At 34.6% G+C, this 26,015-nt stretch overlaps 1 protein-coding gene across 1 annotated transcript in view; it reads left to right on the forward strand.

Moving 5' to 3' along the window:
* Positions 1-26,015, forward strand: part of TTN (titin) — a 288,926-nt gene that overhangs the window by 162,352 nt on the left and 100,559 nt on the right. Inside the window, exons 170-201 of the mRNA XM_058440679.1 lie at positions 56-139; positions 267-356; positions 491-574; positions 704-787; positions 920-997; positions 1,406-1,489; positions 1,965-2,072; positions 2,341-2,418; positions 6,164-6,277; positions 7,582-7,650; positions 9,887-9,967; positions 10,878-10,952; positions 11,565-11,654; positions 12,085-12,147; positions 12,407-12,496; positions 14,775-14,825; positions 15,372-15,773; positions 15,930-16,208; positions 16,458-16,733; positions 16,869-17,008; positions 17,330-17,456; positions 17,551-17,814; positions 18,096-18,362; positions 18,503-18,766; positions 18,853-18,992; positions 19,131-19,257; positions 19,383-19,649; positions 19,765-20,031; positions 20,875-21,141; positions 21,232-21,371; positions 21,807-21,933; positions 22,731-22,873. Coding sequence (XP_058296662.1) covers positions 56-139; positions 267-356; positions 491-574; positions 704-787; positions 920-997; positions 1,406-1,489; positions 1,965-2,072; positions 2,341-2,418; positions 6,164-6,277; positions 7,582-7,650; positions 9,887-9,967; positions 10,878-10,952; positions 11,565-11,654; positions 12,085-12,147; positions 12,407-12,496; positions 14,775-14,825; positions 15,372-15,773; positions 15,930-16,208; positions 16,458-16,733; positions 16,869-17,008; positions 17,330-17,456; positions 17,551-17,814; positions 18,096-18,362; positions 18,503-18,766; positions 18,853-18,992; positions 19,131-19,257; positions 19,383-19,649; positions 19,765-20,031; positions 20,875-21,141; positions 21,232-21,371; positions 21,807-21,933; positions 22,731-22,873 — 4,820 coding nt within the window. The remainder of the gene's footprint in view (positions 1-55; positions 140-266; positions 357-490; positions 575-703; positions 788-919; positions 998-1,405; positions 1,490-1,964; positions 2,073-2,340; positions 2,419-6,163; positions 6,278-7,581; positions 7,651-9,886; positions 9,968-10,877; positions 10,953-11,564; positions 11,655-12,084; positions 12,148-12,406; positions 12,497-14,774; positions 14,826-15,371; positions 15,774-15,929; positions 16,209-16,457; positions 16,734-16,868; positions 17,009-17,329; positions 17,457-17,550; positions 17,815-18,095; positions 18,363-18,502; positions 18,767-18,852; positions 18,993-19,130; positions 19,258-19,382; positions 19,650-19,764; positions 20,032-20,874; positions 21,142-21,231; positions 21,372-21,806; positions 21,934-22,730; positions 22,874-26,015) is intronic.

The following is a 26,015-nucleotide window of genomic DNA, read 5'->3' on the forward strand; positions in this document are numbered from 1 at the left end:
TATTGTGTGTTTGTCTTTACTTTGTCTAATAATGAAAATACTAATATCTTTAAAGTCCCAGAGGTGCCAAAGGCAGCTGTCCCAGAAAAGAGGGTGCCTGAAGCTATTCCTCCCAAACCGGAAAGTCCTCCCCCTGAAGGTAATAATGAAACTATTCAAGTTAGTGTTTTTTAAAAAATCTCTCCTTAGTGTTGTAAAAACATTTTTTTGCAAACTATTTCAGTTTTAGTCAATTCTGGCATTAAAATGAGCTCATGTCTTTAAAGTGTTCGAGGAGCCTGAGGAAGTTGCCCTAGAAGAGCCTCCTGCTGAAGTTGTGGAAGAGCCAGAGCCAGAGCCAGCTGCGCCTCCGCAAGGTACATGGCAAGAAAGCTGCTAGGACACCTTGGCCACTCTTTCCCCTTCCTGCCCTGATACTTCTGGGTGCTCTGAGCTTTTGTCTCATTTCTCAATCTTCATTCCTTCTAAAACATACCTTCTAATTCTTTAGTGACCGTGCCACCTAAGAAACCTGTCCCAGAAAAGAAAGCACCTGCTGTCATTGCCAAAAAACCCGAACCACCACCAGTGAAAGGTATTCCTCACTGCCACTAACTCCCTATCAAAAAACTGTCTTTAAAATGTCATATTCTACTGTTCTGCTTCATGATTTTCACATTTCATTGAAACCATGAGCTTAAACAACTACTAATATCTTTTATAGTGCCCGAGGTGCCCAAGGAGGTTGTTCCTGAAAAGAAGGTGCCTCCAGTGGTTCCCAAAAAGCCAGAAGCCCCACCTGCTAAAGGTATATGCAGCTGTCCACTGTTTGATGGAAGCGCATGGAGCCCCCAGCTTCTAAAAGGGTTTTGTTCTGTGTAAATGTGACGAATGTTTACTGGTGATTGTTTCTAATGTTAAAATACTAATATATTTGAAGTGCCTGAAGTTCCAAAAGAAGTTGTTCCAGAAAAGAAAGTAGCTGTTCCCAAAAAGCCAGAAGTCCCACCAGCAAAAGGTACATGTCACTAATGAGATTCTGCAGAAAAGCACTCACTCTTGTCTAAAAAGTCACCTATTATCAAACCCGTTGTTTGCCAGTCCTCTTAAATTCACAACTACAAAACTGTCATTCTGGATTTTTCGGGTGTAAATGCTTTTTAATAATTTTTTCATTGACTTTAAAAAGTGATATATTTACTTATTACAAGCATTGGAAAAGTTTACTAACTTGGTTCTTTTATTCTTAATAGGCCATATTTTTCTCCCCACTATATGAGGGTCCAAAGACAGATCACTGACCTTATTGTGAAATTTGTTCTTGGATCTGTCCCTGGGTTATTTGAGCAAAATGTGAAGTAGATGTGGTATAAATTTAATATACTTCTCAACTACTCATAAGAAAAACTAATTAATATCTTTAAAGTGCCAGAAGTGCCAAAGAAACCTGTCTTGGAAGAGAAACCAGCTGTTCCTGTTCCAGAAAGAGTAGAGTCTCCTCCCCCAGAAGGTACACGTGAAACCGATCATTAATGACCTTGCCACTTGCGACTGTTTCTAATTTAAACTTTGTTCTTCTTCCTTCCTCATTATTTCTTGGTCATTTTCTAACCTTTAATTATTTGTCTTAATTCATCATTCTAAATTAGTTCCAATCTCAAATCTATTTTGGGTTATTGGTCCACAGTAACTGCATAAGTCATAGTAAGCTGTATTAAACAAAGCTTCTCCAATGTACATAGAAAGTAAGACAGGAGAACTAATGATTATAAACGACATTAAATACTAAAAGGGCTTTGCCAGCATTTGAATCAATAGACAAAGAAGTCAGTGCAAATGAGATAGATTTTATCTTAACAAAAATAAGAGAAGGTATCAATTGAAACAAAGGAAGAAATCAAGATTACTATTTATCATGTTTAGTGTTTGTCCATCTTAGAATATTGTTCCATACATTGAAATAAAATTAACTAATATCTTTAAAGCATATGAAGAACCTGAGGTAATTGCTCCTGAAGAGGAAATAGCTCCTGAAGAGGAAGAGTCAGTTCCTGCTGCAGAAGAGGAGGAACCAGAGGTCCCACCTCCAGCAGGTACAAAGCAGAATCCACTGTATGGGAAAATACAGTCATTTCATTTTTGTGTCTATATATCTTCTTTAAGGCAAAATATCAGTCTTGTATCTTGTTGCCTGAAATCTGACTACATTAAGAACGAAAGTTATTTCTACACATAAAACTTTGGACCCACAGAATTTGGTCCCACATATACCAAGAAATATGTGTGGTTTTTAATTCATTCATTAGCATTAAATTTTTCATTGTAATCCCCTGATTCTAAAAGAAATTCCTATTATTCAAGTGCCTGAAGAGCCCAAGAAGATCATCCCAGAGAAGAAAGTTCCTGTCATCAAAAAACCAGAAGCACCGCCTCCTAAAGGTACTCATGTTAAAATGAATAGTTCATTTTTGTGGTGTCTACAATTTTACACTCTTTTCTTATTGTGTGTTGTGTTGTATTATATGTTTGTTAACTCTTACCTATATGTTACGGTGTTGAATAAACTTGTATGTATATCTTACATCTTGCAACTTTGTATTATTAAATGCTACTAATATCTTTAAAGAACCTGAGATGCCAAAGAAAGTTGTTCCAGTAAAGAAGGTCCCAACTGTTAAGAAGCCAGAAACACCAGCAGCTAAAGGTATTCACATCATCATTGGCATCATAAAAAAGAAAGTATTCTGATATCTTAAAGTGGAATCTAATAAGTTGTCCTTATTGTTGTTGCATAACTAAAGACAAAAATTTCCTTATTTTGCTTTCATTAATTTTAATGCTGCTCCAATCAAAACAGGTTTTTTATTCTTAATATTTTAAAATGTTTTTAAATACTCTTTTTAAAACAAAACTAATATCTTCAAAGCGCCTGAGGTGCCCAAGAAACTTGTTCCAGTAAAGAAAGAACCTGTGCCTGTTACCAAAAAACCAGAAGTTCTTCCAGAAAAAGGTACCTACCATGAAGAGAAAATAGATTTCTCTAACCGCTATTTAAGCATGTTAATAATAGGTCTTAGAGAAAAACATACTGAGTGTGAATTTATGTTAAAACCATACTGCACAGAAAAAAGGGAAATAATGAAGGGAAAAAAATGAAACAGACAAGCAGGAGTGAAAAAATGAATGGGATTCAGTTGTGCTGTGATATATCACATGGTTACAACTAGTAGAAAAGAACCTTCTGTCATTCAATGTGTAAAACAGCTCAATTCAACATATTTTGTTGAATGTTGACCATTAACAAGACATCATATTAGAAAAATTAAGGCCTGATCCTGTCTTCAAATAAGTTAAATCTGGTGAGAGGATAGAAAGATAACAGGACTCTAATACAGACAGAAAGTGATTACACATAGCAAGTGAATACAAAAGGGCTGCAGAAACACAGCGCAAGAAAAGATTATGTTCAGGCAGAGGCATCATGGGAAGCTGTGTTAAATTGAATTTAAATTTTGATGGACTTTTACATGTAGAAATTGAGGAAATGAGGCCGGATGTGGTGGCTCATACCTGTAATCCCAACACTTGGGGATGAGGTGGGTGGATCACTTGAGGTCAGGAGTTCAAGACCAGCCTGGCCAACCTGGTGAAACCCCGTCTCTACTAAAAATACAAAAATTAGCTGGGGGTGGTGATATGTGCCTGTAATCCCAGCTACTTGAGAGGCTGAGGCAGGAGAATTGCTTGAACCCAGGAGGCGGAGGTTGCAGTGAGCTGAGATCATGCCACTGCACTCCAGCTTGGGCAACAGAGCGAGCCTCTGTCTCAAAAAAATTAAAAAAAAAGAAATTGAGGACATGATAGCCCATGGAAAGGGAAGAGCATATTGAAAGGCACAGAGATAGATGGGTCTAGAATGTTCAAGGATTGTCAAGTAAACTTATGTCAAGTAAACTCAATTTGAGTATGGACTGGCTGTGGAATGTCTTGAAAGATAATACCAGATATAAAGATGGGGTCATATTTTGGAGTACTTCAAATGCCAGTAAAAGGCTTGTACTTTTTTCTATAGGCAATAGGAAGCTTCAAAGATTTTGAAGCAGGCTTACATATTAATAGGATTTGGGCTTTAGAAAGATAACTGGCAGCAATTTCAGCTACTAAATAGTAAAGACCCATTGCAATTATTTAAGATCTTTAAGAGTTGGACAAGATCCGTGGTGGCAGAAATTGAAAGGGGGACTGGGTTTGAGAGCGATGGAGACTGAATGGCCTCTGACCATTATCAAAACCATTAGGGAGATTGAGGAGCCCAAGATCATTGTAAGTTTTAAAGCTAGATGGCCAAAAGAATGGTTCACTGGGTCTCTGAACTAATGTTAGAGGAAGATGGTAGATGTACTTTTCACCTTTAAAGCATAAAAGTTGGGAGTGTGCATCAGGAGCTTAAGAAAGAGATCAGGCCTAGAGATGTAGATCTTAAAGTCATTCACATGGAAATAAGAATTGAGTGTGCAGGAACAATTACTCAGAAAATGTAGAGCAAATTTTTTTAAGTGTCAAAGTTAGACCACCTTCATTTAAGCATACACAGAGGACTAGAAGCAAATGAAGAAGGCTGAGAAGATTCATATATAAAATTAGAATGTCCAAAATGGTGCCATGTCTCAGAAGCCATTTTCCCCTTGAAATCTAAGATGAAGCTCTTGCCCCTGCATTCTTTGCCTGCTCTTTAGACAATCTTGCATGTCTTCTAAATTCTTAATAGTAAATAAAATCGTATCTTTAAAGTGCCCAAAGTGCCTGAGAAAATCATCCCAGAAAAGCAAGTGTCTGTGCCTATCCCTGCAGAGCCAGAAGCTCCACCTGCTGAAGGTACACGGCTTCTCCATAAATCTTGGAAAGATGACAATTGTCTTCATCCTCTTGCTTTGATTGTAGATGAATCTTATGTATTTGTCTCACATATTGAAGTTATTGATATTTGGGGGTCATCTGAATAATCTGTTATAGAGTGTTACTTAATGTAACTAGGTTGATATGTTAGAATAGTAGTTGCAGTATTCTGTTCTAAATATAGTCTAAAATAAAATACTATGTTTTTTAAAGTTGAAGAGACTCCTGAGGAAATAATATATGAAGAAAAAGCATCTATAACCATTGGTAGAAAAGAGACTCCCCCTGTTGAAGGTATATATATATATATATAATTTTTTTTAATGTCCTGAAGATTCCTGTTAGAATTACAAAAGCATTTACAGGACAATATTCCTTCTTGAAATTATATACAAGAGCAGTCTAGCATGTTTGACTGCTTTATTTTTGAAGTAGTTACACTTCTTTCAAGTTAGAATCTTTAATTTAGTTACTGTTGTTGGTAATTATAAATTCCAACAACAACTACTGAAGCAAAATGGAATAATTGCCTTGGATCCTCAAATGATAACACAGTATCAAATTTTAAAAGTCACCTCATTTGCCATCAATATACATTGAATAATCTAATTAATAGGCAGGTCAAGTAAAAGAACTTTTTCTTATACGTGAATTTTTCAATACGTGTATTTGTATGAATCATATATTTTTATTTTGTGACTGTAATCTTTGCATCAATGTGAAATTTCTGAGTCTTTTTGAAGAACTTTACAACCTCATATCCTTTGTCAACATTCTTTAAAGAACGTGAAATTGAAAAGTACATTAAACCTGAAGAGCCTGAACCTGAACCACAGCCTGAAGAAATACCAGTAAAAGGTATTCAATCCAGTGGACTTAAATCTTCTTTATCATATTCTTTCTCTTGAAATGTATACGGTTTATGTTGTTGTACATATGTAGTACGTCTGTTCCCATTTGTATGTAAAGTATTCTTTGTTTTAAATGTGAGCCTCATTCTTAGGTTTCCATGTAACTTGTAGTTTCTCTCATGTCAATTGTGGCTTGTCTGGATGCTTTGTTTGTTGTTAGTGGTGCCTTTGCTGTATTTCTTATCATCTGTGTAAAGGGTTGATATTTTTATTTTTATGTTCTGTGTTTTATGTTGGATACTGGTATTACATACCTTAAAAAGTAAACTTTGTACTTCATATATATATATATATATATATATAATTTCTATTAAATATACTACATATCCACATGCTAACATATACATATACTAACACCTCTGAAATACTCTTTCAAGAACCTGAACCTGAAAAGAAGGTTATTGAGAAACCAAAACTCAAACCAAGACCCCCACCTCCTCCACCTGCTCCACCTAAGGAAGATGTGAAGGAGAAAATATTCCAACTTAAAGGTAAAAAATGCCACTTCCAAAGTTTTATTAGCCTGCTTCAAACTTGTATCCAGCCATCTGAAATGATGCTTGCAAGAAATGTATGACTTTTAGAAGTGTGTACTTTCAGACATGATTGTACTGTGAGATTGCATAGAGCTGTGTCTTCTGCTGCCCCATGGTTCCTGGGTTGCTTGTCATGCCATGCCTGCTGCTGCAAAAGTCAGAAAGTGCATTGATAGCGTCATCCGGGATATCTGAATGTAGGCGCTGTCCAATTAACTTTCTTTTGTGGAGTGGGGAGAAAGAGTTTTCTGATTTCAAAGCCTGATTGCTATACATATCATTGAGATCTTATGCTTAAGGAATGTATAAGAAATCTTTGCAAGATATTTTTAATATTGCAGCAACATATTTACATAAAAGCCAAAACTTTGTTCTTAAATAACTGCATGTGCTTTTAAATATATTACAAGTAATATAGTTATGATTTCCAATAGCTGATATGTGCCTATATATCATGAAAGGAAAGCATATGAATGACTTGTTACTGTTCCCCCATCTTTTTTTTTTCTTGCAACTTAAACAAGTGTTCTGTGTGGTTCTCAGGGGAGCTGGAAAGAGTGGTTATGAAGACATTTGGTATCCAGCATCTCTTCCTATTATTAAACTTCCCTTCCCCCTTCTTATATTTTGATTTTTCTATGAATTGACACAATGTTACTTAATTTTAAAAATATCAGTTTCTTTAAGAGCTGAAATAAACTGGCAGAAACATATTATTCTTATTTTAATAAAAAGTTGTCTTGCAACATCATGTAATTCCCCAATCTAAAATTATCTAGATGTAATCTTAGATATGCATTTTCCCCATACAGACCTATGTATCTTCAAACCACAGTCTTCCAGCATAAGACATTGCTGCTGGTGATTCCTGCCCTCTACAACCCTCATAGCCATTAGGGGGACCTTCTGGCACCTCTTGAAAGGCCACCCATCTGTTAATTGACACTCCATGAAGACACACACATAAATACATTTCCCTTAACGTAAAATGTATGCTTAAAGGAAAATTTCTTCCTCCTGCCAATAACAAAAATTGTCTTCTCTGCTGGTCTTGAATTAACTACTGAACTTTGGAGTAAAACTGCAGTCTGTTTTCATGGTTCGAATGCTGCTTGTATATTCTTTGAAGGCTGTTCTTGGCTGTTATTAATGCTTTCTGGTTATAAGCAAAGCTTGGTTTTGATTCTTGGAGTAGAAAGTTAATCACTTGCTTCAGATTAAATATACAAATAACAAAAGTAAAATCATATTCTTTAAAGCTATTCCAAAGAAGAAAGTTCCTGAAAAACCTGCAGTTCCAGAAAAAGTGGAGCTTACACCTCTGAAAGGTATTTCACAGGCTGAAAAATACATACTTATGTAGTAGCCCTTTTCCTGACTCCTCGCTCTTTCTGCCTCCATCGAATGTTCTGTCTCTCTTTTTCAATGATCAGAGAGTAGTCCCATTCATTTCTTATATTTCTGTGGCTTTTATGGTCCTGGCTCATGAGTGTGGCTTCTTTTGTCTCCCATCCATTTCATACATGTATAGACATGGTCTGTCTTTGTCTCATATGCATATGTCTTCTTGCATTTTCCTAAACTTAAAAATAACAAATTTTACTGGTTAGCCAAAATTGATATCAAGAGACGTATGAGATTAAAATGCTGAGAGCTAGTAGTAAACTGTTTTGACATTTCACCTGATGTAAGAATTTTAGCCAATGTAATAAGCACTAAAAATAAGTTCTATCTTCCTTTTATATTATTAAGGTTATTTGTAGGGATTTCCTTAGGACTTTCATGTCACTCTCTTCTCACTGGCTCTAAGGCATTCTCTGAGGTGTACAGAACTCACATTTCAGAAAAATTTCCTTATTACTGTAGGTAATTTTTCAAAACGTCTTTTTCTGTAAACAATATTTTCCCTAGTAAGGTCTCATCTAAAATTAGACCCTAAAGAAAACTAAATGAATTATAAGAGTCTAGAAAACATCTATCAAAAATAAACATAATTTTTCTAGTGGGTAGTAGTGTTCTGTTCAAGTAATCAACACATTCAGACCTAGAAGTTAAGAATGTTTCTGGTCACTCTGAAATTTTGGGGAAAAAAGTCACCCATGTAAATATACATTTCCTGATTTCATAAAGAGGAGATTACAAAATAATGTTATCATGGATATTGATCATAAACATTAAAATAGCATATAATCACATATAATGACTTTAAAAATAATAGTTACAATGTTGGGTTCTCAAACATCAATAAGATTTTTAAAATAAAATAATAATATGAAAAATGCACAGATATATTTTCACTATGTCCATTATATCAGTAAAGAAAATCTGTATTATGCCTCCTTACTTTACATTAATTAGATGCATGTGCTTCCTTCTGGGTTTGAGCAATAAAAATAGTTATTAAGAAGATTGGTACCTCTAAAATAGTATTGAAGGCCAACACAATTTATCCTGGATAAAATATGTAATGTTTAACTTTAAAATTATTACTTAAAATATTTGACACTAGAAAAAAATGATTATTCAAAACAAAATACATATTTGCCTATTGTAGGTTTAAATTTTTGAAATAAGGGTTAAGCAGTTATCTTTATCACATAAAAAACCATTTAATGAATTGCAAATATCTTGTTTAAAGCCCTAAATAGGAAGTTTTATAGAAATATCTAAAAATTCAGATTTCTGATAGTGAGCAAATAGTTACATGATACAAATAAATACTGTTTTAAATTAGATTTTAATTGACATTAGTAGAGAGGAAAATGGTTTAATAATCACCACGTGTTCCTTTCTTTCACCATTCAAATCTACGAGGGCCATGATAGCAAAAGAGGCTGCTCTATAACATAACATCATCCACCATGCTCAGTATTCGCTGTAGACGCAAGAGGAAATTTTGAATTCCTTGCATTCCTTAATTTGAATGAATTTAAGAACATTTTCTTATTCATGAAAAATGAGCTCCCAACACCAGCTTTGAAATTTTATAATTCTATAATTTTAAATATTTTATCCAGCATTATTTCAAAAAGGAAATCTTAAGAAAGGATACTCTTTTTCTGTTCAGAAAGTGAGATATGGCCCTTCCCCAGCATCAAAGTCACAAACCAGAACCCTTGGCCACCTTCTTCCCTCAGTGGAGAAGACTGAATGATGGCATTAACACTTGCCAGTATCATTTTCATACATTTAGTGGTTGGGTAGATAACATCATAGAGTTGGACAATCTACAATTGCAGTTTGGGACAAAGATACTGTCAAGAACCCTGTAATTTGATGAAAGATTCATAAAGTCAATATAGAGCAACATCCTCTACATCCATTTAAAATGAATACATTTGCCTGCAGTTAATGGAGTTGAATTTCATCACAAGGCTGTATAGATATTTGCAGAGGAGATAACTTGAAATCTATCATTTAAACTTAAATTCTGTGGTATTTATGTGCAGCAAAAATTGTTACTTAATGCACTACAGTTAACTAGTTTTAGGAGAGACATTTTTCTTGTTGAAATTCTGTTTTTATATAAATTCACTTCAAAATTTGAAATCATATTCTTTTAAGTGCCTGGAGGTGAAAAGAAAGTTCGCAAATTACTTCCTGAACGTAAACCTGAACCAAAGGAAGAAGTTGTTCTAAAAAGCGGTATAGTATTTTTCAACCATTCTGTCAGCGTTAAGTATATTTTAAAAATGAACTTGAAAGCTTACAAAATGTTTCTGTCTTTTGGTTTTCTTTGAATTGGTTCGCTATTTATCAAAATTTGTTTGTAGTTTCATTGAAAATTAAGAAAAATGTCATTTCCAAATCTTTTTTTTAAAAAAAAGACAGAAATTTTGTGAGCATTCACAGTATTTTGAAATTTAAAATGTTAATGGACATAACTAAGTTGATAATATTCTAAACTAACAACGACTATGACTGCCATTTTCATAACCAAATTATGTAGTAAAGTACACTAAACCTATTAAATACCTTACATTAAACTACTTTAGCTTAAATTCAATATTCAGTTTTAAAGTGTGACACAGGATCACCACAACTAATAAATAACATTTTTAAAAAACTGAACATTTCTTTCTGACTAATAAAATATTAAAGAATGAGAAACAAGATAGTCAAATGAAGAATTAAGTTCTAACATTGTCTTCACATAGAATTACTGATTTTTAGGCTACATTTCTTCAGATATCTCTGCTTAAGTAAACTTTCTACTTATTTACATACTCATTAAATCATTAACATTTAATTATTATTATAATTCGTTGCTATTCAAATTATTCATTTTGTGTTGGAGCTGTTTCTCCCACAGACTTGTCTCAGAATAGACCCTCTATCTAGATAGAAACAAAGTAACTTTGAGTGCTATTATAATTAACAACTTTTGATTAAAAAAAAAAAAAACACTTTTAGTGTAAATGCTTATTTTCCAGAGTGCTAGGTAGCATGCTTTTTTTCATTTTCCTTGCTTTGCACATTATTTGCATTTGTCAAGCTTATTCAACATCTTCATTAGTTTGTCTTGGTTTACATATAAACCTTTTTGTCTTTAAAGTTCTAAGAAAAAGACCTGAAGAAGAAGAACCTAAAGTAGAACCTAAAAAACTAGAAAAAGTTAAAAAACCTGCAGGTAGGAATCTCAGTGACAATTTGTAAGATTATCTTTTAACAAAATGGACATTTAACAAAAGGTTTATCTTGTAAACATAAATGAAGTTAGATGTAAACATAGCTTCATATTTCATCTGTGATGTAGTCTCTGTTTTCCATTGTCTGCTTTCTGTTTAAATATTTTTATAGTAATTCTCAAATCCATTCACGTATTTCCCTGCACTTCATTCTTATCATTACTTTGCAACTTAAGTTCTTCCAGTAGAAATGACTGAACTAATCAAGTGGCTATTCATGGGAGGGTGTCAGCAAAGGTTTCATAATCTGGGGGCTTTTAAATGGGTTGGTTTTTATCATTAGCCTATTCACAAAGGGTATAATTATTGGGAACTATTATAGAAGTGATCTAGAAGGAGAGAGCTATGGGGAGTGGAAGACAAGTGGATGGAATAAAAGGAAGAAAAATAAATGGAAGCAGAGTCAAGAAAATAAAATAGAAATTACTTGATAAACTATAAGGTTTTTTAAAAAGCCATCCATAGAGTTTTTGAAAAATAAATCTGAAACACTTCAGATGAGTTGCTTCCTAAATATTCAAATATTAACACTAAAAAATAATATTATCTTAAAGTACCAGAACCACCACCTCCAAAACCTGTTGAAGAGGTTGAAGTACCTACTGTTACAAAAAGGGAAAGGAAGATTCCTGAACCAACAAAAGGTACAAATCTACTGTCATTCTTAGTTGTCTCTAAAAATGCAAATATGTATCATTTAAAATATCGTTACATTGACATCAAGATTTGAACACATGACCTTAATCTGTTAATCACATATGGCTTAATTTTCTTTACCATCTCACTCTCATATGCAATTGGCTAATGATTACTCAGTTGCTAAATAAGTTACCAGAAAAAAAATTGTATTTATGGGCAATGAGATAAATAACAACATTAAAACCAAGAACATTGCCTTACTATATTTTCCAAATATTTTGTTTAAAATGAAAACTAATCAAATACTTGATATGATAATTATATGTATATAAATTCTAATATCTTCCAAGATATGTGGGCTTAATTTTGGTTTTGACTTTCTGAAAAACTTCAAAAATCCTGTAATAATCTGCCCTCTACTCTAAATTATTTCAGTGCCTGAAATCAAGCCCGCAATACCTCTCCCTGCACCTGAACCGAAACCAAAGCCTGAAGCAGGTGAGCAAGCTTATCCTCAATGTCAACAGCATATTCCTTCTTGATTCACACACACAGCATGTACTTAATAAAAGATGGTAGGTGAAAGTCAGTATGTATCAAATGATTTCTAACGTCTCAAAATGCTTAACATACTATTCTCTTAAAAACTAGTTATTCAAAGATTTCAAAATTATATCAGAAGAGGCAAATAAGCTACCAAATAAGCTTTTAGGAAGTGACACATTGATACATTAATGCAACGGACATCTCTCTACAGAAGTGAAAACAATCAAACCACCTCCTGTGGAACCTGAACCAACCCCCATCGCTGCCCCAGTAACAGTGCCGGTGGTTGGAAAGAAAGCAGGTATTTATCCTGTAGCTTTATTTTGCTAGTTTGTTTTGGTGACTTAATAAAAGTATTCACACTTGATTAAAATTCAAGCCCTGTTTATGCTGCAACATAGGTATCATTTCAACTTCGGAGGTTTATGATATAAGTTTCTACCTTTTCTTCATCTGATATCCTTTATCCATCTTGTCTCTTGCCCAGTGGGTGAATATTGTGCCTTAATTGGAATGTACATTCCTGGGTTGCACCATTTCTTTCATATGCTTTGCAGATTAAGTAATGAATATGTTTGGGGCTGATAAAAACTAATGAGACAGGCAGAGACCCTGTAAGGGTATACATATAAGAATCCCGTGAAGCTTCAAATTTCCCTTATACCCTATTGGAACAATTTATCTTTTTTAAAAAAGTCTGTATATTGGGATAATGTAAAAGTTCTGGAAATGGATAGTGTTGATGGTTGTACAATATTGTGAATATATTTCATACAACTGAATTGAATACTTAAGAATGGCTAAAATGGTAAATTTTATGTTAGGTATATTTTACCACAATAAGAAAGAAAAAGAAAAAAGAGACTCCATATTTCAGTCTTTTAATCTGTATAAGGAATTAGATCAATAATAATTTTCTTAAATGTTCTAACTTAATGGTATAGATATCTCAAGTCCAAACTTAAGGCACCTATTAATTGTATATGAACTATTTAGTATAGTTCATCATTTAAGTGATAATTTGAGATATAATTGATCAAAACTGATTTGATGTGTAATTGATAGTCATTGATAAACACACATCCTGACTATTTGCCCTTTGGCTCACTATCTGGGTGATGAGATCATTCATATCCCAAACCTCAGCATCATGAAATATATCCACATAACAAAACTGCACATGTATCCCATGAGTTTAAAATAAAAGTTGAAATTATTTTTTAAAAAAAGAAAAAAACAACAAAACCAAAAATAAAACAAAGTAAATTTAAAGTGGAGGTGGGGTGGGGGAGAATGCATATATTGATAGTTTTCTAAGATGTGAAGAATCTAAGATATTCAATATAATGCCTTGACAATTTGTTCCTATGGAAAAATGATCATCTCCACTGATAAAGCACAAAATAAAAAATTCAGGGTGAATTTAAAAAAAAGAGAGAACTATTTGTTACATTCCACAATGAGATGTGCATAGCCCCTGGGAATAGCATTTAGAAATATCCATAATAGTTTGACAGAGAAATTTTTTAATTTAATTTTCTGAACCTAATAATAAAAATTGGCTTACATTTTTAATAAATCAATAAATAAAACTATTCAGAAAAATTATATTATTTTAGATTATTAATTCAATAATTATATAGTCATTTTATATTTGTTTATATATTTTTATATAAATTATTTAGAAATTTTTTTATTTAAAATTATCTCAAAATATTTGGAGTGTACCATGTTTAATGACATGAAAAAATAAACTATATTATTTTGACAGTAGTTTAATTTTTAATATTTATGTGATATTTTGTTGCTGATGTTTATGATTTGGGCATATTCTTTTAAACTTTTATAATGTTAACATAGTACTTTTATTATTCAGAAAAGGATGATGAATTGCTCTTGACTAATTAAGTATGTATAAAAATAAAGCTATTCTCAGCTATCCTGGGGGCTGAAGCTAGAGAACTCATTCCACAGTTTATACTGTCCCTGTATTAATAATGGAATCAAACTCTAAATGTCAGAACTCTCTTGCTTCTGCCTTACTTCATTGTCTAAGGGAAATCTTCAGAGAAACTCATGCATGTGTGGTACATGGACTCTTTTTCCTTAGTCTTCCCTGGATTTGTTTGTCTGACCAATTTAGACATAAAAAGAAAGGCTTTTGGTAACTTCGCAGCCATTTCCCTTTTCCCTACACTGATTTCTTATTGACAAAATCTTATTTCCTTGGTTCACATAATCAGGACATACATAAACATATAAAATATTTTGCATAGCTAGGCAGGAGCAAAACTTTTCCTCACAAGGCAACAGTAAGCCTTCCAAAAATGGGAAGAGAATAAGGCACTTGCTGAAAGAATTTGTTAATCCTAAATATGTTGGCAATTTAGCTTGAGCTCTTAAATCTCAGAATATGCCTTCCTGGAAATATGATTATCCACAGAAGTCATATAAATGAAACCAATTTCTCTTTATGCATTAATATTTATAATGGAGCATGACTCACCCTCCATGGTTTACTGTTAAACATGAAATAAGTCTGAAAAGTGTTTAAATGCTGAGTTTTATTTTTATTTCAGAAGCCAAAGCACCTAAGGAAGAGGCTGCCAAGCCAAAAGGTCCTATCAAAGGTGAGATTCATTTTTCTAGTACTTACATTGTAACCTTCCACTCAATTTCCAAAGTTCATATTCAAGGGGAAAAAATTTTCAAAATTCATAACGATTTTTATTTTTTCTAATTGATTCTACTAAAACTAGCATGGTTTCTGATATTTCAAATAATACACTTTTAGTATTGCGTAAGGAGATATATATATATATAACCAACTATATTTTAGCATAGCGAATCCTATAAGTTCTTAGCTTCATTTTTCATATGCATGATATTTATACATGGCAGATACAATAATTAGACATTAATCTGGCTATTTTATACTTCAGATTAAAACTTGAGAAAAGGAACATTTATTATTCATGGATTCCTTATACCATCTCATTTTCCTGTCTGAAACAAAGCAGTATAAATTCAACTGGCCTTTCAATTGCCTGGTCTTTAATTTTCTGTTCTTGTCTTCTAATTGCTTTATGGCTGATTTTATCCAGCAGGCAGCCAAGTACGAACTTTCTGACTCCTAAGGAGATGCCAAATCAACTTTTTATTTTACTTTGAATTAGGTGTAGCCAAAAAGACTCCTTCACCAATAGAAGCCGAAAGGAGAAAGTTAAGGCCAGGGAGTGGTGGAGAGAAACCTCCTGATGAAGCCCCATTCACCTACCAGCTAAAGGCTGTGCCATTGAAGTTTGTTAAAGAAATCAAAGACATTGTCTTGACGGAATCAGAGTTCGTTGGCTCTTCAGCAATCTTTGAATGTTTGGTCTCCCCTTCCACTGCAATTACAACCTGGATGAAAGACGGTAGCAATATCCGTGAGAGTCCCAAACACAGGTTTATTGCAGATGGCAAAGACAGAAAGCTGCACATCATTGATGTTCAACTTTCCGATGCTGGTGAATACACCTGTGTTTTACGTTTGGGAAACAAAGAAAAGACCTCCACGGCTAAACTTGTTGTAGAAGGTAATTTCTAGTCTTCTGAACATAATCTATATTAAACTTTAATGTAACAAACCTTAGTAGCAACTTGCATTGTAGTTTTACAAAACCTCTTATTTCCAAGTTTTATTTCATTGAAAATATTGTATTTATTGAAATATATACTGAAATTCTTCACAGAACTTCCTGTGCGTTTTGTAAAAACACTGGAAGAGGAAGTCACAGTGGTCAAAGGACAGCCACTATACTTGAGCTGCGAGTTAAACAAAGAGCGTGACGTGGTCTGGAGGAAGGATGGCAAGATTGTGGTGGAGAAACCTGGCCGAATTGTGCCAGGCGTCATTGGCTTGATGCGGGCCCTGACCATCAATGATGCAGATGACACAGATGCTGGAACATATACAGTTACTGTGGAAAACGCCAACAACCTGGAGTGTTCATCTTGCGTAAAAGTAGTAGGTTAGTACTTTCCTGGGAGATTTTGTTCTGCTTATTATCACACTAAGAAAATGGAAGAAAGGACCTCGTTTCCCAGTATTACAATATCAGAAATCTTGTACCTAAGAGGGGAATAACAATATATCCTATAGTGGATTAATTATGCCCAATTTTGTGAAATTTTTCCTATTCCTGAAATTTACTAAGGAAGCTAATGTATATTACTTGTTCAGATCTTAAATCATTTTTTCTGATCTTATTTTCATATAGAAGTCATTAGAGATTGGCTGGTGAAACCTATACGAGACCAGCATGTGAAACCCAAGGGGACAGCTATTTTTGCCTGTGATATAGCAAAAGATACTCCAAACATTAAGTGGTTCAAAGGATATGATGAAATCCCTACGGAACCAAATGATAAGACTGAAATACTGAGAGATGGAAATCATCTATTCCTCAAAATTAAGAATGCTATGCCAGAAGATGTTGATGAGTATGCAGTGGAAATTGAAGGAAAAAGATACCCTGCAAAGCTGACACTTGGAGGTATAAAGTCTTACCTTTTATTCGAAATATAAGTTTTGTGTATGTGTAAAGCCAAATAACACACCAAAACACATACAAGCAAAGCATTGTTGGATTGTCTAAAGCATTATGTTACTTCATCCCTGACCAACACAGAGCGTGAAGTTGAACTGCTTAAACCAATAGAGGACGTTACCATTTATGAGAAAGAAAGTGCAAGCTTTGATGCAGAAATCTCAGAGGCAGACATTCCTGGACAATGGAAACTGAAAGGAGAACTTCTAAGGCCCTCACCTGTGAGTAATTTCACATTTTAAATTGTTAGTCATGTAAAATAACCACATCCTATATTCAGGATCTATATCCTAGATTCAGGTTGCTTTAATAATAATGGAGTTAATAATAATGGAGTCTTCTAAAGTCTCCAAGAAGGAAAGAAATTTTACATATCATTTGGGGACAACTTGAACAATTTGTGTAAAATGTTATGACAGGGAATTTTCTGCTTACTTTTATTAGTAGTAATTTCTTAAACTCTGTAGAAATCTGTATCTGAAACATTTCTCCTATAGGGAATTTATCTCTTTCAAATGGTTACTAAAACTATTGTTTTTCAGACTTGTGAAATCAAAGCAGAAGGTGGAAAACGCTTCTTAACTTTGCACAAAGTCAAACTGGACCAAGCTGGTGAAGTCCTCTACCAGGCCCTTAATGCAATTACAACTGCCATTTTGACAGTAAAAGGTATGGGGCTTTTAGAATTCAGGGAGGGGCTCAACTTCATTTCACATCCCTGTGCATTCTGAAAAGCCTCATTTTCTTCATGTCTGATTTTCAGAAATCGAACTTGACTTTGCTGTGCCCCTGAAGGATGTCACTGTTCCAGAAAGGCGACAGGCTCGATTCGAATGTGTCCTCACCCGAGAGGCAAATGTTATATGGTCCAAAGGACCTGATATAATCAAGTCATCTGACAAATTCGATATCATTGCTGATGGAAAGAAACATATTCTTGTTATTAATGATTCTCAATTTGATGATGAAGGGGTCTATACTGCTGAGGTGGAGGGCAAGAAGACCTCAGCTCGGTTATTTGTCACAGGTAAGTGAGCTAATGAGATCTGTGACATCCCATAAAGGCATGCAAATATATGACTTTAAAGATAGGATGCCAAGTTCTAAAAGCTGTGATAATGCATCACTAATTAACTTTCACAGTGTTACCAAGACAAACCCCTTAATTTTTTTTTAGTGGAGCTCTATTTGGAAAGATGAATAAATAAGTGCCATGTGAAATGGGTCCCTTTTACTCAGGCAGATTAGAATGGAATCTTTCTGAAGGTGAATTGTGTTTCTGAGGCATTATCCATGCTTGCATTTCAGGTATAAGACTGAAATTCATGACGCCTCTTGAAGATCAAACAGTAAAAGAAGGTGAAACAGCAACTTTTGTATGTGAACTTTCTCATGAAAAAATGCATGTAGTCTGGTTCAAAAATGACGCCAAACTCCATACAAGCAGAACAGTACTCATCTCTTCTGAGGGCAAGACTCACAAATTGGAAATGAAAGAAGTGACACTGGATGATATATCTCAGATAAAAGCTCAAGTCAAGGAGCTGAGCTCCACAGCACAGCTGAAGGTCTTAGGTAAATGTAACCAACTATAACCAGATAGCCAGTTTCTGAATCATGGGAGTGGGGAGTAATAAAATATTTTGCAACCTTTTACTCTTTAATAAACTTTAGTTTTCACATTCTTCTAATTTTATGCTAAATGTCTTTTACAGAGGCCGATCCCTACTTCACTGTGAAATTACATGACAAAACTGCAGTGGAGAAGGATGAGATTACTTTGAAGTGTGAAGTGAGCAAAGATGTACCAGTGAAATGGTTCAAAGATGGTGAAGAGATTGTCCCTTCATCCAAATATTCTATCAAGGCAGATGGCCTGCGCCGCATCTTAAAAATCAAAAAGGCGGAACTTAAAGATAAAGGCGAATATGTGTGTGACTGTGGCACAGACAAGACCAAGGCAAATGTTACTGTCGAGGGTGAGTTGCTCAACAATGTAAAATTTACCCTATCTGAATCTTCAGTTTATTAGTTCAGTCACGCTAACAAAACTGTATCATTTCAGCTCGACTAATAAAAGTGGAAAAGCCTCTGTATGGAGTAGAGGTGTTTGTTGGTGAAACAGCCCGCTTTGAAATTGAACTTTCTGAACCTGATGTTCATGGCCAGTGGAAGCTGAAAGGACAGCCTTTGACAGCTTCCCCTGTAAGTCAAGATTAGCTAATTATGTAGGAGAGGGGTTGCTTGGTTGTGTAGGGTGAAAAAAGGCATAAAATACGTTGATGATTTGTAGGAATAACTATATAAATGATGTTCTTTCTTTCTAACCCTCACTCCAAACAGGACTGTGAAATCATTGAGGATGGGAAGAAGCATATTCTGATCCTTCATAACTGTCAGCTGGGTATGACAGGAGAGGTTTCCTTCCAGGCTGCTAATGCCAAATCTGCAGCCAGTCTGAAAGTGAAAGGTATGCTCTACTTGTCAGCCACATTTTTGTATTTTCTCTGCAAGACTTCCTGATACACCCCTGCATTGATCAAGGGTCATCAATGGAAACGTATTCTGACTTCTTCCACTGTCCACTTCTTTCAGAATTGCCTCTTATATTCATCACACCTCTCAGTGATGTTAAAGTCTTCGAGAAAGATGAGGCTAAGTTTGAGTGTGAAGTATCCAGGGAGCCCAAAACATTCCGTTGGCTAAAAGGAACCCAGGAAATCACAGGTGATGACAGATTTGAGCTTATAAAGGATGGCACTAAGCATTCAATGGTGATCAAGTCAGCTGCTTTTGAAGATGAAGCAAAATACATGTTTGAAGCTGAAGATAAGCACACAAGTGGCAAACTGATCATTGAAGGTAAATAGTTCTATCAAATAGTCCACCCCAAAATCATTTTTTTTTTGCCTTTAGTTTTATATTTCTTCTTTAAAGTGCTTCAATTAATAAGTTCTTTCTTTTTTTTTCTTGATAGGAATCCGGCTCAAATTCCTCACCCCTCTCAAAGATGTAACTGCCAAAGAGAAGGAAAGTGCTGTGTTTACTGTGGAGTTATCTCATGATAACATCCGAGTTAAATGGTTCAAGAATGACCAGCGTCTACACACCACCAGGTCGGTCTCAATGCAAGACGAAGGGAAAACTCATTCAATCACATTCAAAGACCTGTCTATTGATGACACCTCCCAAATTAGAGTAGAAGCTATGGGGATGAGTTCAGAAGCTAAACTCACTGTGCTTGGTAAGTGCATTTTAAATTTTAATTTTATTGCATTAAATTCAACAGAAATTTGTGGAGTATCTATTCTATAAAATAGTCTTCTAAGTGTTATATTGCATGAAAGCAGCCCAACTCCTTAAGAAGCTATCACATATATAATCAGGCTTATTTCTCAAACACTTTACCTTCATTACTGTAAATTAATGAAGATTCTAGCTTACAACCACAAAATAGCCAGTTAAAAGCCAACTTAAAATTCTTCATTAATTATTCAGCCCTGTCATGTTTAAAATAGGAATATATAAATACTTTCTATCTCTTCATTTTATCAAAATTATTTCAGAGGAATGTTTTTCAAGTTTCCCATAAGAGAAGATATTACATAACTTACATTAATAAGCCTCATTGTTTTTCTTGGCCACCTAATATCAACACGATTAAACATGAAGGCTAACATATATAGACACGATTAAAGGCAAACTATTAATTGATTAAGAAAAACTAACAATGTGAGCCTGAAAGTTTAAACTAGACACAATAGAGTTGCTAAGAAATTAGAAATTTATCCAAATAAAGAAGGAACACAAAATTGTATTTGAAGCTAAATTTCACAGTCTTTTTAGCTACTGTTAATAAAATGTTTCAAAATTCAATATGAATGGATTAGACCTTGATAAATCCCATGCACTGATTCCCTTTCTAATATTTAGAGAACTTTTGAACATAAACAGGTTAAATGATTGAACACTTGACACAATTTTAACATATACTCAGAACTCTGTGAGTTGTGTCTTAAACTTTCCAAGAGATTGTCATTTCCCTAAGGTGATTAATAAAACTTTTTCACTTATACTTTACTTGCAGAGGGAGACCCATATTTTACAGGAAAACTTCAAGATTATACTGGTGTAGAGAAAGATGAAGTTATTCTACAGTGTGAAATTAGCAAAGCAGATGCACCAGTGAAATGGTTTAAGGATGGGAAGGAAATAAAGCCATCCAAAAATGCTGTTATTAAGGCAGATGGCAAGAAACGCATGTTAATCCTAAAGAAAGCCTTGAAATCAGATATTGGACAGTACACCTGTGACTGTGGGACAGATAAGACCTCAGGAAAACTTGACATTGAGGGTAAGGAAATTTCCATGAGTTTCACTCTTGAAGCATTGGGGTTATTTGTGCCAGAGGCTAATGACCCATGCTGGCCCTTCACTTTTCTAGATCGGGAAATTAAACTGGTGCGACCCCTGCACAGTGTGGAGGTGATGGAGACTGAGACGGCACGCTTTGAAACCGAAATCTCTGAAGATGATATCCACGCCAACTGGAAACTCAAGGGAGAGGCCCTACTCCAAACACCTGTAAGGCTATTTCTGAACTTGTCAACACCAAAAGGAGCTGTGTGAATTAGAAAAGAACAGGTGAAAGTCAGAGTGGATGCAGGACATTTAAAACATGATAGCAGTTTCTCTATCAGACCCTAAGCCAGAGAGAGATGTCAGGGTCTATGAATGGGCTCAGACTGGCACACTTGCATTACTTTTGATCCAGCAGAGTGGGTATAAGGTTGTAGATACTCTGTGATGCTGCTAGTTGGCTCAGAATTATACAGGTAAAATAAATGTGGCTTTCCTCTTAGTACTTGTAAGCTTTACTTCCTAAAAAAGAGCTCAAAGTTATATAAAGTTTCATCACCATTTATTTGTTGCATTCCTTTAATTAAGATATTCTATCCTTAGAACAAAATTTCAAAGAAAATTATTTTCTATGAAAGTTTTTCTGTTTTGTTGGTACAGGACTGTGAAATTAAGGAAGAAGGCAAGATACACTCCCTTGTTTTGCACAACTGTCGCCTGGACCAGACTGGTGGGGTGGATTTCCAAGCTGCCAATGTTAAATCTAGTGCCCACCTCCGAGTTAAGCGTAAGTATTGCATGTTTTTGAGGAAAATTAAATAAACACTTTTTCAGAAAATGAATGTGAGTGAAATTAATTGGAATTATTTTATTAGTTAGAAAATATTATTAAAACACAAAAACTGGCTCTCTTATATTTGCCACTTTGACATTCCAATACAGAAGTAGTTCAAATCGTAAAGTTTTGGAAATTTTGTTGACCTTGCCATTTGAACAAAAGAAAATTTAGCAAATCAGATTTTCCTGCTCTGTAGTCCTCTCATTGAAAGTAGATACACATACAATGAGAATCTAACTCAGAACCCTTAAAGACCACTTCCCTCAAGTGGCTGTGCAACTAGAGCACCAGAAAGACAAACTTTGCCACGTGGGCATTTCAGATTCAAGAAAGAAGGTGGGGAGCATTAGGCTAACATTTCTGGAAGGTGCAAAGTGTTTGATGGATAGGGACAGCCTCTGATTGAGGGCCCCTTGTCCTCTCCCAATCAGAGTCTTAGTTATTTTGGAAGTCACATACCTTATGTAGCAAGAAGAACTTGAAGCCTGGCAGAGAGACAGATGCAGCACAGATTTCTTGCTGACCTTGTACGTCAGAACGAAAGGGCCCCTACATATACTCGCTCTCCGGCTACCAGCTCTCCCCTTCTCAGCACCATGGGGCCACGTTCATATGGGAGTTAAAATAGTGGCCAGTCCTGTGGCTTCTTGAAGAAAGCAACCATGAAGATTCATATCTAAGTCTCTATTTATTCTTTTGGGATTATAAAATGAGTAATGCAAAGCTGTTTCTTCCCTCTCGAAAAGCACGAGTAATTGGTCTTCTGAGGCCTTTAAAGGATGTCACCGTGACTGCAGGGGAAACAGCCACCTTCGACTGTGAGCTCTCCTACGAAGATATCCCGGTAGAATGGTATCTCAAAGGGAAGAAACTAGAGCCCAGCGATAAGGTAAAAAGGAGGCATGCCTTGTCTTTCCCGTTCTTTTTCTGGAGTTCTTCTACCTTCACTTGTTATGTTCTTTATTCTTTGCTCTTTCTAATGTCTCTTCCTCTGTCTTTGCCTTTCTCTTTCCGCCTTTAGCCTGATTTCTGCTGAAACTGTAAAGCCAATTTTTCCATTTTTTATTAGGTTTAACCTGATAATATTTTTTATTGAAATCGAAATAAATTTAAAGTATGATCATGTTTTAGTTTTTTGAAGAAAAGGCAAGACTCATTGACTATCAATGATAGTTTGTTTGATTAACCAGAAGACAGGAAGGATCAAAAAGGCTTTCTGACTGCATGCTCTGCAACCATGGTGCACATTAAGTTTTAAGACTAACGCTCTCCATCCTATTTAGTGTTCTGCATATAAGGGGATTAAGAGAAGACTGAAATTCCATTTCAGGCAGTTGATCAAGTAGTTGAGATAACTTCTGGGCAGATTTGCTCTTCAAGCATTTCTCCAAAGCTATTTTTAACCTTCAAGTGCTTTGGGCTGTGCGATATCTGGAATGCAAGTGGACTATTTAAAGTGCAACTGATGGTACTGACAAGAAAGAAGGGCTCTGTGGTTATCCACATATGTGGATGAAATAATTTTTTAAGCTTTGGTAAATAACTAGCTCCTGCTGTTAGCTTTTACTAACATTCTTTATGCCCAATATTTTACCCATAACCAAAAACTAAGGGATTATTCAGATAGGCCCACAATACAATTTGCCTAAATTGATCTATATGTTTTGTCCCCAGAAACAACATATGTCTTTAAATTATCTTGACAATCCATCGTTAATTTTGAATTCTTAAAATAAAATACATGGAATATGTCCAGCCTGGGTTGGAAATAAAGCACAGGACAGTACATTGTTCTGTGACATTTTCCCCCAATATTTCAGAAATAATATTAAATGTGCTATAAATATCTCAACAAAAATCAAACTTTGAAGACTTAAAGGAATATAATTAAAAAGTAATTCAGTTTAACAAAAAGCCACAAAGTTGACTGAAGTATTTGAAAGCAATGCTTTCAAGTAACTGCTTTGAAACAAACAAACAAACAACAACAACAAAAAAACCTAGTATTCCACTGAAGTGATTACAGGGTAATTCATCAACAATCATCTGATACGTAATGCCTGCCTGTTATACAGATAATAAGATCTTCTTGGTCTCCTTTTCCACTGACCAGAAAAAGCAGCAGTACATTCCATTTGTAGCATGAGAATTAAGTTATATATCAGAAAACCTTCCTTACAATGAGGTCTTCTAAATATTGAACTGAGGGAGGCACCTCTACCTTCAAGCTTATTGTTTGAAAAAATATATTTTTCCTATCATGCATGATTTAATTAACTCCATGTCTAAAGGCAGAGAATTGGTTGATTTTTCAAGATTCTTTCTAGATCTGCAAATTCATGATTTATATATAGGAACACTGCTTAAAGAAAAATGATATTATTTTTTCATTACCAAATATCTTTTTGTCATATTAAGAGCTTCTTATTAAAAGATCAGTCTCAGTTCTAATACAAAAAACTGCACTGTTTCAATTCAAATGTAGACTCCTAAAAATCTTATTCACATTTTATTTTTAAAAAATTCTTACTGTAACTAAAATTTTTTCTAGGGTTAGAAAGGATCCGTTTACTATAATTCTATAGGGCCCCTTTACATCTCTTTTGGCATAGGAACTTTAATCCTTTACTCTAGGCACCCGAAATACCTTAGCCTTTTGTGAACTTGCTCTTGCATTACTTAAATGTCTCTTTTCAAAAAGAACTTAAATATAAACTTTGAAGTAATAAAATCATTTTATTACATTTGGCAGATTTTGTTTAAATTAAGTCTGTCAGAGCAAACTTGCTCTTGTCAATGTAATTCCGACCTTTAATACTCATTGTTTGTAAAAATTTTCGCCTTCAAAACTACAAAAACAAGCAAAAACAAGCTATAGGAATAGGAAATATGAAGAGAAACTTGTAGATATGATTGTTTGCATTTTTTCTTCGTTGTTGTAATTGTTTTTGGCTGTCAGTTTAAGAAAGGACTGCCAAGTTCCAAATGGCATTTGATAATTTTAAAGTTAAATTTTAAATTTGATAAAACTAAAGTTTAAATATAAAACTTCAATAGTTTTGTCATGGTCATAAGCCTACCATATTATAGTAATATGCTTCCATTATAAATAAATTTTTTTAATCTCTAACATTATTCTTACAATCTACTGCAAAATCTTCAACATTCATTTCATTGGTTTATTTTTATAAGGTACCTACCGGTTTTCCTTTTCTTTCTTTTAACATAGTGGAGGTGGACTGTATACAAGCTGTTTATTGAGACATACTGCATTCTGAGCAGTGTCCTAGAGTAGCTACAGAGGAACTCAGATGATAAAGCAACGTAATATTAATAGATAAAATATATCTGTGGGTGGGTTAGAAACTAAGACACCTTTTCAATAGCCAAAAGTTGCATGCCAAAATTTATATTGAAATGTTATTAAAAAACAAATTTTCCCCATTTCAGCACCATGCCCTTGGATAAGTAGCTCTGTTCCAAGGGCATATTTTTTTTTTTTTTTAATTTTGTATTTTTATTTTTATTTATTTATTTTTTTTTTAATTATACTTCAGGGTTTTAGGGTACATGTGCACAATGTGCAGGTTTGTTACATATGTATCCATGTGCCATGTTGATTTCCTGCACCCATTAACTCGTCATTTAGCATTAGATGTATCTCCTAATGCTGTCCCTCCCCCCTCCCCCCACCCCACAACAGTCCCCGGAGTGTGATGTTCCCCTTCCTGTGTCCATGAGTTCTCATTGTTCAGTTCCCACCTATGAGTGAGAACATGCAGTGTTTGGTTTTTTGTCCTTGCGATAGTTTACTGAGAATGATGTTTTCCAGTTTCATCCATGTCCCTACAAAGGACACGAACTCATCATTTTTTATGGCTGCATAGTATTCCATGGTGTATATGTGCCACATTTTCTTAATCCAGTCTATCGTTGTTGGACATTTGGGTTGGTTCCAACTCTTTGCTATTGTGAATAGTGCCGCAATAAACATACGTGTGCATGTGTCTTTATAGCAGCATGATTTATAG

Source organism: Hylobates moloch, unplaced genomic scaffold (assembly GCF_009828535.3).
Source record: "Hylobates moloch isolate HMO894 unplaced genomic scaffold, HMol_V3 SCAFFOLD_1, whole genome shotgun sequence".
In the NCBI taxonomy this organism is placed as follows: domain Eukaryota; kingdom Metazoa; phylum Chordata; class Mammalia; order Primates; family Hylobatidae; genus Hylobates; species Hylobates moloch.